The sequence below is a fragment of the Mucor velutinosus genome, assembly GCF_035048745.1.
Source record: "Mucor velutinosus strain NIH1002 chromosome Unknown tig00001553, whole genome shotgun sequence".
In the NCBI taxonomy this organism is placed as follows: domain Eukaryota; kingdom Fungi; phylum Mucoromycota; class Mucoromycetes; order Mucorales; family Mucoraceae; genus Mucor; species Mucor velutinosus.
The window spans coordinates 1122908-1133439 of NW_027041930.1; the positions used below are offsets into that span (position 1 = coordinate 1122908).

At 39.8% G+C, this 10532-nt stretch overlaps 3 protein-coding genes across 3 annotated transcripts; all 3 read right to left on the bottom strand.

Moving 5' to 3' along the window:
* Window positions 1-139: 139 nt before the first annotated feature.
* ATC70_007728 (uncharacterized protein) lies at window positions 140-1659 on the bottom strand (the record flags this gene model as incomplete). The annotated part of the gene is made up of 4 exons (XM_064826986.1): window positions 140-774; window positions 833-957; window positions 1011-1437; window positions 1491-1659. The coding sequence occupies 4 exons, from the start codon at window positions 1657-1659 to the stop codon at window positions 140-142; spliced, it is 1356 nt and encodes a 451-aa protein (XP_064676043.1).
* Window positions 1660-4946: 3287 nt separating this feature from the next.
* ATC70_007729 (uncharacterized protein) lies at window positions 4947-6769 on the bottom strand (the record flags this gene model as incomplete). Its single annotated transcript, XM_064826987.1, has 7 exons — window positions 4947-5218; window positions 5275-5850; window positions 5902-6017; window positions 6071-6249; window positions 6298-6393; window positions 6449-6535; window positions 6584-6769. 7 exons carry the CDS (start codon window positions 6767-6769, stop codon window positions 4947-4949), a joined length of 1512 nt encoding a protein of 503 aa, XP_064676044.1.
* A 1538-nt stretch (window positions 6770-8307) lies between these two features.
* On the bottom strand, window positions 8308-9617 carry GPX2_1 (Glutathione peroxidase 2; the record flags this gene model as incomplete). Its single annotated transcript, XM_064826988.1, has 2 exons — window positions 8308-9349; window positions 9406-9617. The coding sequence occupies 2 exons, from the start codon at window positions 9615-9617 to the stop codon at window positions 8308-8310; spliced, it is 1254 nt and encodes a 417-aa protein (XP_064676045.1).
* Window positions 9618-10532: the final 915 nt, after the last annotated feature.

Here is a 10532-nt window from a genome sequence, read left to right on the forward strand (position 1 = left end):
CATCTTGTTTCAAACGTGAGTTTATTCCGTGTCAAATCTATATTGACTGGGGGGGAAACGCATGAATTATTTGGTAATACGGTCATAATGATTACAATTAAGACTATTTGATTTTCTATGATATATAGGATTTATCACATTAAAAACGCTCGGGACCATTGTAAGCTAGTAATCTCTCAGATCCATCATCGTCTATGGAAGAGGTCAACACGTTTTCAGTAGCAATGTTCATGATGGCTTCGTAGAGTTCGCTGGCAGAGTGGAAATCATACTCGCTCATCAGCATAGCAGCAATACCAGTGACATGCGGGTTGGCCATACTTGTTCCATCCATGGTCTGACTTTCACTGCCTAACCAGCTGCTTGTAATGTTTGTTCCAGGCGCATAGATACGTACACATTCACCGTAAGAAGAAAAGCTGGGGATAATATCATTTTGATTCGATGCACCGACGGTAAACACATCTGGGTTGGCTGATGGTGAATAATCGCATGCATTGTCTCCACTATTACCAGCTGACACAAAGATGGGAATACCGTGTTGTTGAACCGCCATGGAAAGTGCGTCGTCGATGGTTTGTGAGCGTGGTCCAGTAAGTGATAAGTTGATGATGCTACGACCGGGAATCGCAATCTGAGTGACATGAGAGATAGCTTGGATTAAAGCGGAGGTGGTGCCATCACCATTACGGTCCAGAATCTTGACACCATGCAGTATGGCATTCTTGGCGACACCGTAAGAATTACCTCCAATTGTGCCAGCTACGTGGGTTCCTGGTACGCATAGTAATATATTAGATAAGAGGCATGTCATGAAAAGACCGTTGCTTACCATGACCAGCATAATCGACATTATCCTCGTAATCAATGAAACTTGCTTCCATACTGGCACGGCCAGCAAAATCAGGATGGTCGGCATTAATTCCGGAGTCAAAAACATACACATGAACACCTCCACTACAAATGGTATTAGCCATGCTACATGGAAAATAGAACATTCGGTCAGTTACCCAGCAGATTCGTCCACAGAATAGGTTGTCATGTCATCCTTATTTCTACGGTTGATGCGAGCAAGGCCCCAGCTAGGCACGTTTATTTGGGTGATAATGTTGCGCTTGTTTTTTGATGACACTTGACTGGAGATATAAGGCTGAGGCTTGGAGACGGTTGGAAGAATGGCTGCCTTGTAGACCTGGTTTGTCTCGACATATTCTACATCTTCCAATTGACTGAGGTAGTTGACAAAAGACGGGTTAAATGATCCAACAACTGCCTTGAATTCGTTTCCAATGTCAATATTCTTGACAGCTCTGGGCTCTAAATCCTCAGATTCTGCGTGAAGACTGGCGCCCTTGATGTCGAACTTGCCTTGAAGTGATCCACGCATGGTTTGGAAGGTACTGTAGTGATGGTTGATAAAGTCATTTGATTCAAAGTCTAGTAAAAATCTGGTCAGCGCAATGGGTCATTTTACAGCAACTTCTACTTACTGGTTATATTCTGAACGTTTCTTGCCTTCAACTTGACAATGTGGGTAGGAAAATGACTTTCAATGCCACCTGGAATCACGAATCCGGTATCCTCTCTCACTACCAATGCATTTGCAACATTAGAGCCTAAATAGAGGCAGACAATGGAAAGTGACAAGAAGGATTTCATTGAAGGGAGGAAAATATGAAGGATGAAAATCTCCAGAAATAAAATCCTTGATTATTTATAATAGTTCATTCACTGTAAGACATCCTTTCCCAAAGGTTTCGTCTCTTTTTTCTGATTTTTCTGTTCATGTCGTGGTGAATCATAATAATTTGAATGTTACAGGACACTAAAGGCTTTACTGAAATCAAGCTCGGATTTCCCTCCCTGAGCTTTAAGCACTCGAAAGCCCCATCTCCGCACATTAGATATCACCGCGAACAAACATTTACTAATAATACAACAAACATTCAAATTAATCGTTCAGTGTCCTCGGAAACAAACAAAGAAACATGCGCTTGCTTCTAGTAGCTTGTCAATAGTAACTACCTTCGTACAAGCCCGGGATAACATGGTGTGATTCAGCACAAAACAAGACAATTGATATATGGCCCAAGAGCTCTCTAATGTCAAAAGTTGTATAGTCTTGAGTGTGGAATATGTCTGGTAGCAGTAAGAGGCAAGAAAACCGAGTGCTTGAATATTACATGTAATTGACAGGCGGTAACAAAGCTTACAGGACGTTGCAAAATTGCATTGCTGACTCTTATCACCCTGCTAGCTTCTGTGTCTCCCTGAGAGACTGATTGCTTAGGGGCAGCCATTTCTGTAAGTATCGAATTCACAGTTTATTACACACAAACACACGTATATTGATCAAGATAGTCAGCCAAGTTGCTGAATTATTCCAATGAGAGTTGCAATTTCTGATTTTAATGTACAGAGCTGATATAAGCTTCGGGGAAATTTGATTGATTCAAATCAAACACGTATGTGCTTTACGCCCATGCAGTAAATGGTAATTTCACAAGTCGTAGATCTGCTTCGGGTACCAAATGTAGTTTGAGAAGGGCTTGCGTTCATCACGATACACTTATTCGTCTCCCTGGCCTTGATAGTGTAAAATGACCAGCCAGCAAGACGTAGCTCTACTATGTTGACCGCAATATGAGGCAAGAATATTCTAATCCTGTTTCTCCCGCTGTATTCATTGCATTTGGTTTCATGGGCTTTTGAAGTTGAACATTTAACACAATCCATATACCCTATTTGACACGAAAGCTTGGTATAGTAATCCTCTGTGATTTTGCAGCAATATAGAGAAGACAATGCAAGCGCTTTACTCTTGGAGTTTTCAAACGAAGTGGCTCTGATGGAAATCCAACGTAGCTGTATATAGCTTCTGTAAGCTGGTGTATTTGTTGACAATACGGTCGATTGAATATTCATATACTTTTTGACTAGACATGACCGTAATTGAACACAATAGTGAGGCTTTGCTATACTAATTTTTGAACGTTCCTAGCACACTGCGAAAATGGAGTCGTGTGTTGTTTGAATACACCTCAACAGTGAATGAGAAGCATTTTATTATGGTTTTACGAGTGTTTATGCTTCGGATGGCTCTCTACTATCTTCGCTTCGCTTCGGTGAAAACCAACCTGCGTAGCGACAGCTCGCGCTTCCGATTGCCCTTGCGGATCTTATCAAAATACAGCTACTTTCATTTTGATCCTCCACTTACACATGAAAACACTTGATATTATCTGTGGACCTGACTCTTATGTGATGTTCTACATCCATATACACGTAGCTACTTCATATACGGGCAAGCAGCATACTGGTATTTCCTCTTTTTAGTCCTTAGTATCCCTGATACAGCAAAATCTGAGTGCATTTAAGCCGCGTTTTCTCGCGTTCAAGGCCGGCTTAGATTGCCAGAATAGCACCAAACAATTGCTCTCATCTGGCAGTTACTTATTGCCACTATTGCTCAACTTTTTGGGGACCAAAAAAAAATGGCCAAAAAATGGCCAAAAAGCATGAGGTACCCCTCATGGTTTTCATCAAAAATCAAACGACCGCGTTTTTCACCTTGAAAATGGAGACTTTTACTATGGTATATCTTGAATCAAAATGTTCCTATCGATCCAAAGCAACCTCTGAAATTATCTTTGTGGGACTTTGATATGTAAAATTTCGACATTTTGGCCAGAAACCTCTTTTCATATTTTCATAAATCTTTTGATAAGTTTATTCAAATCATCTATTTTACTTGGTACCATTGGATGCGCCTTGAAAAATACTCCAAGAAAGCTAAAGAAAATACAGGATGATCATTATATTCTACTTAGTTGAATCTGCAAAAATAGCTCAATCAAGTCCAAAATTATCAAGATTTGTCCAATCTAGAACAGACTATGATTCTGGGCTTGAATTAATTTTGGCTTGTGGGGCCAGCTGGCAAACTCAATGCCCTTTTCATCATGAAGGCAATACAGTAATAGATGCTTTTGAAGCGTATAGAAAGTAGGTGACACATTACATAGCACTATCTCCAGCCATGCTATTTTCCTTGTATTCTATATTTAATAACGCCAGTCTATCAAAATACTTGTTAGATCAGTTTCTTTCCATTTTGAGACTTTGAAAGTGTCTACAGACCATAAATCTATTACGTTATGATGGGCATTTCGACTCTTCTTTGGTTGGTTTCCATCAAAGCAAAGCGTAGGTCAGGAAATCAACCTACGTTCAGGTGGCTCGTGCTGCCGCGGATCTTCGGTTAATATCGCAATATTAATAATAGCTAAAATGTTAGAAGAAACTTGTTTGTTGATTGATAGTAATTTAATATAGCATCTTTAATCATATATGGACCATGCCTGACAAATGCCTGGCTACTCAGTTTCCATATTAGGATTATAAAAGTGTCTAGGGACTATAAATTTATCATGTTATGATTATTGTCATTTGAGGTAGCTTCTTTACGTCCAGTGTTGCGATCCACACTAATTGAAAGTAAAGAAACATCCTCCATATCCCTAGTTCTAATGGACAACTGTTGAATATCAGCTGAATCTGCCAATTGAGATGGAAGACTGAAGCCTTCAGAGACACCAAAAACACATTTTTTCATAATCAACTTGAGAATCAGTGTATTAGCGCTTGTCATTAGTTGGTAAGTCCTCTAATTTCGTATAGATTATATATCTAACGATCCAAGCACCATGGTAAATCAAATAGAGCAGGCCAAGTGTATTCATGATAATGTGTATAGAATCCTTACTGGATGTTCAGTTGTCCAAAAGTTGCATTCTGAAAGATTAACATACAGTATATCAGTGGCATACAGTCAATCAAGACGTAGTAGCTTATACGCTCCTCTCGACATCTTTCCAAATACGCTAACCAATAGTTCATTTGGCTCTAATGCAACAAAGATGTTTTATTTTATACAATGTGTTTGGCTATTTACTGCTACTTTGCTCTCTCCAATGCTGCCCATATCGTTGCACAAGGAACACACATATACCACTCAATGAGCTAATTACCGCTAGAATAGTCAAAGACCAACCATTTCCTATATGATCTATCAAAGTAGGCGCAACGAGTGGCGTGCAGCCTGCTGAAACACATCTCATCAAATTTGCTGCACTCATTACTGACGCAGAATGCTTCTGATACGAGTCGACAATATATGTATTTGCTGGCGTCTGTACAATGCCCACACCGAGGCCCACTATACAATAATTTGTATTAGGATGGTTTTATGAAACACAGTACTGCTCTACTTACGCAAAAACAAGCCCGTCAGAGTAGCTGCAACATGTACCTTTATCTCTACACACCATCCATACATCAATTGACCTACGGGAAGCAGCAAAATACCAAACCACATGGGCGATAATCTTGATTCCAAGCGATTATTCACTGATTTTGCAAGCGCTTTATCTGCCAGCTTTCCAGAGACAAACGCCCCCAATGCATTTCCTATACCGTTCGCTAGATAAGCTAATCCAATTTGATAGCTGGAGAAATTGTATTGTGATTGTAATTGATGCGGCAGACTTGCAATGACAAAATACATGAATCCATAGGCAATCGAGTAAGGCGTGGTTGAAATGATAACTACCGGCTTTACCATCAGCTTGAAGGGCCTCAATATGCTTGTTGAAGTATGTTCATCACTCAACTTAATGTGTAGTTGCTGTTTCTTTTCTGTATCTTGCTTTAACTCTTTTTTCAATTTTAAATAATCTGCTCGCTTCTTGAGGATGATGGCTGATGTCTCTGGCAAGAAGAACAGTATCAAGAAGAAGGTGACACCACCCATGATTGACAAAAACCAGAATATAAAGCGCCAGCTCATGACTAACAACGTCTTGTTAGAGCACATCATTGATTTGGGCATATGATACTCACATTCATTGATGAATCCACCCAATATAGGCCCAAGCACCGGCCCTATAAGAGCTCCCAGGAGAAATAATCCCATGGCATTTCCCCGTTCATGCACGTCAAATAGATCGGTTATAGTTCTAGGTTGAAATGTAAGTGTTTCCGTGCGCTGTCTGGTCGGTTTGCAGCTTACCCTGCACCAACAGCCTGCGAAGCACTTGCACCCGTAGCTTGTAATGCTCGCAGAGCAATGAAAAGACCTATGTTATGGGACAATGCACATCCAATTGTTGATGCCACATACAGCAGAGTGGATAGCAGATATACAGCGCGACGCCCATGTCTTTCCGACAGTGATGCCCATAATAGAGGCTAATAATTTGATGAGTGCATGTTCAATGGGCGATGAATACAACGTACAGCAAACCCCATAACAAAGACATATAGTGATATAGTGGCATTGATGGATGTCATTGAAGTATTAAACGACTCTCTCACCTGTGCAATGGCTGGAACCTATATCTTATTCTATTAGCAGGTAATATTTTTGCAAGTATAGCATTTGTAGTACATATATAGAGCTTGTCAATGGGCCAATGAATCCCTGAAGCGCTACAATGGATAGAATGAACCACTTCTTTTTCCTGGATATCTTGTACTATGGCCGCATTAGTGAAAGAGGCGGTTGTTCATCACATTCACCTACCTTGATCGAATAGTCTGCTGGCGTTTGTTTCTCTCGAGAGCAATTCACATTCTCTTCTTCTGACACCATCACTACCAGATCGGATTCATCGTCAAATAGTGTTACCTCGCACGGGGTTTTCGACCGAGCATTAAGAGCTTTATAGAAATCAGTCGTTTCTTTTATTGGAGGATCGATAATTGTCATGATTATGTGTGTGAACAGAGAAAGAGATGGAGACTATTGATTGCATGAAGGTAAGTTCGTTTTTGTTTATTGTCTACTAGCTGAGTGGGAGAATTCTGTGAAATGACAAACAAAGCAGGTATGTTTATGGCGAAACAAACAAATGGCTAATATGAATGGCATGCCTTCAGTCCATATTGAGCACATGGGGGAGGCCAACGATGGCACTCGGACTCTATACACCAAAGATGATAATCAATGCGATGCAACTGGATGTAGATGGCTACTATTTCAGAGCTGTAAAAACGCTGAAGCCAACATGAATGATATTCATTTGTATTATATAGACTATGATGGAAGCAGCTTCCAATATGAATATCAACAGAAGGCGGAATCATTTCCAAAGGATTACTAGCGCTCAACTGACAACAGCACATGGACAAATATACGGATCAAGTATTCCTTTTCGGGCATGCTTACAGAGAGTTGACTACAGGGTTATCGTTGATGCCATGCATTAGGGATGGTTTATACCCATTGTGGCATCATGGTATAATAAAAATAAATTCGTCTTTGTGGGGAAATTGTCCGTGTGAGATCGCTCAAAGCAACCATGATCATTTATGATGGTATAATTTGGTCACAAGAGCAAGATCATCTTTAGAATTTGAACGAATATAGCCATCGCACTCTGTAGGACCAATGATTCACTTTGTAAACATGGCTGGTCTGCCTTTCCTTGAAGATCATCATACGGACATGTTTCTCACGATTCAAACGTGTATATTTGACCAAATCCCACAAAACAAACAAATCAAGTCAGTTGTGGCTCAATGCTACCCTTCCAATAAGAGGGTGTTTGTGTTTGTTTATACTCTGTAGGGCTATATTCAAGATCTAGTGAGCACAATGCAAGTTACCAACAGGAGCGACCGCCCGATTGCCGGAAGTCATGGTTATGGTTAGTTTCTATGTATTTCAACAGTGTCAGATGATGCGACCTGTATATTTTTCATTTAGCAGTGAGGCCAGAGTAACAGTATCTAGCCTCAACCTACATGAGCAGTTAGTCTCCAACATGGCAAACCCTAACATTAGTGATATTGAATTGCTGTATCACTGTTGGTACAATTTAAGTTTAGCCTCTAGTTTTTATAGAGATCCATGTATATTTCAGCCTGTGTACAGTGCTCCACGCGTTGTATTTTAGGTTTTATTAAACATGGTATTTTTTCATTAACCCCAATATACTGAGGATATTGGTGGGAAATTACTCTTTACTCCTACTGTCTGCCTCTCTGATTTTGTTTCCCAAATTTAGGTACAGAGTTGTGGGGAGGGTCAAGCTACGAAATATAGAACAATTGGGTGATACAAATATACAGCTGTAAATCATTTCCAATTGTATTCTGCAACCATCAGGGTCATTTGTTATAGTACAGAAAGAGCATAAATTTATTGACATTAAACGTTTTACAAGTATTAACATATACATAGGAAATAATGAAGATATATTACAGAAAAAGTGGTAGTAGTAGTAGCGGTAAGAGTTGGTGTATTTAAGCAGATATAGCAGTGTTTTCGGTGGCAGAAGGACTGTAGTTCAAGAAAAGCTCAGAATCCAACAGTAAATTCTCCAGCGAGATTGTAGCATTTAACTGTTGTACTTGAGGTGGTTGTTGTGTATGATTGTGGTTGAAAGGAACGTCGAGTAACATGAGCGATGGCAAATCAGGGTCGAACTGGCTCAAGAGCTCATTAGAGAACAAAGAGTTGAATAATGCTTCGTGATTATTGGTGTCGTTGGTCTTGTCAGTTGCATATGTGGTGAATGATTGATCGAAATCATCCAAGAGGCTAGCGGCATCCATGGCTGTCAAAGCGCTGGGTGATGAATGCTTGTTATTGTTGGAGATGAATGTATCACTGGAGGAGCATGTTAATGCTGGAGAAGTACAGAAATAGTCATCCGCCTCTTCTTCGTCCACAGATGACGACGAAGAGGATGAGAAGGAAGAGGGAGATTGCAAAGGAGAGAGGATTTCTGAGGGGATTACGATGGCTTGTTGCTGCTTGCTCAGTAGAATGTAAGGTGTTTGATCTGGCACAGCCAATTGAATAGGAGTAGCGGATAAAGCATTGATAGCTTTTTGTTGACAAGAGGGCTTCCATTGTACAACATCACCATCAGCGCGCTTCTTTTTCTTTTGCTGCTGTTTCTTGATGATAACTGGTTTTGTTGCATCTTCTTGAGACTTTTGTCTTTTGGACTGAATTTGGTTCCATCTTGTTCTGCATTGGCGTTGTGTTCTACCCGGGATTGATCCTGCAACTCGAATCCAACAACATCCAAATCTCTCAACGCCAATTTTGAGCATATCATCTTCTTCTTTTCTCCAGCGCCCTTTTCTCACAGAAGGATCTAATGCCTCGGTCCAGCGTGCCTGGCATTGGATACCAGTGCGGTTAGGAATGTATTGTGCAATGCGACTCCATGGTAGATTGTCTTCAGTCATTGATGCATCATTCAAATAGGGCTTGACTGCAGATGTTAAGGCCTCATCTTCTTCCTTTGACCAACGACCTTTATGAACATGAGGACTATGCCCAAATGTTAGTATCAATGCATTGACAACTATGCTATGTGGATGTCTTACTTTAAGGCACCGAGCCATCTAGTTGAGCATTGAACAGGTGTGCGACCGGGAATATGGCGAGCAATGAGGGACCATTTGTGAGGACCATGCAAATCAACAGCCTCAAATAACAGCTTATCCTCTTCTTCAGTCCAGCGACAATAGAATGGCGCTTGTCTACTATTGCCTTCTTGCTTGAATACAGAAAAAACTCCCTTCTTAGATTGGCTCATTGTTTGATAATTTGATTTGATTGATTTGTTTCGAGATGTATAAGTTGGAAAAGAAGAAAAAGACTAGTTTGAATCATAAAAGGGGTCATGGTATTTATATACTTTTTCATTTTTTTTTGCCATTCCGAAGTATATACTAAACGGTTCATTCTGAATGTTATGCAGTAATACAGGACCTTCTAAAGGCAATGCCTCAAGTCCTCTAAAGGGAATCCACGGGTAAATTCGGACAAATATAACAGCCAAAGGACTATGGAATAGTGATTGGTTTCTGTAGTGGGAAAATTAACCACAAAAGATGCGTTGGTTGATTAGAGGGGGTATATTTGCAATTTCCAGTTACACACTATAAGCCTAGAGCAGCAAAGCTTTGACATTTTTCACTCGCTCCCTCATTAGGTAGCTAATCCGTTTATAATGTGTTTGTAAAGTTTCATTGGTCCCACAATAAGCTACTTTTTGTTTTTTACCCACATTCTCTTTTATACAAACAACTTTAAAATGTCTATAAAAAATCAACATATAGCATAGTGATGATCATTGCTGCAATTATCTGATTGTGGAATAGACAGGCATTTGTAATGAAAGCTTGCAAATAGATGCTTGCCATGAGCATTTCGTAAGAGTTATATTGATCTAGTATCGATTCAGAATACATTTTCAATATTTGTAGTTATAAACGCATTTCCAACCGTTACAGAAGTTCACACTGAAATGCTTGTTTAGCTTTGTTAAAAAAGCAATATTACGTTACACGTAAATTGATTGTATAATAATTCAGCTATAGTTGTATATTTGGATGTCCAGAAGTTTGGCTTGACAGACACGTTTGTGTTCTTCTCTAAAAAAGCCCCATTTTTAATTAGATCTATAATGTATACGAAAGTATGAATGAATAATTTTATTGTTGATCAA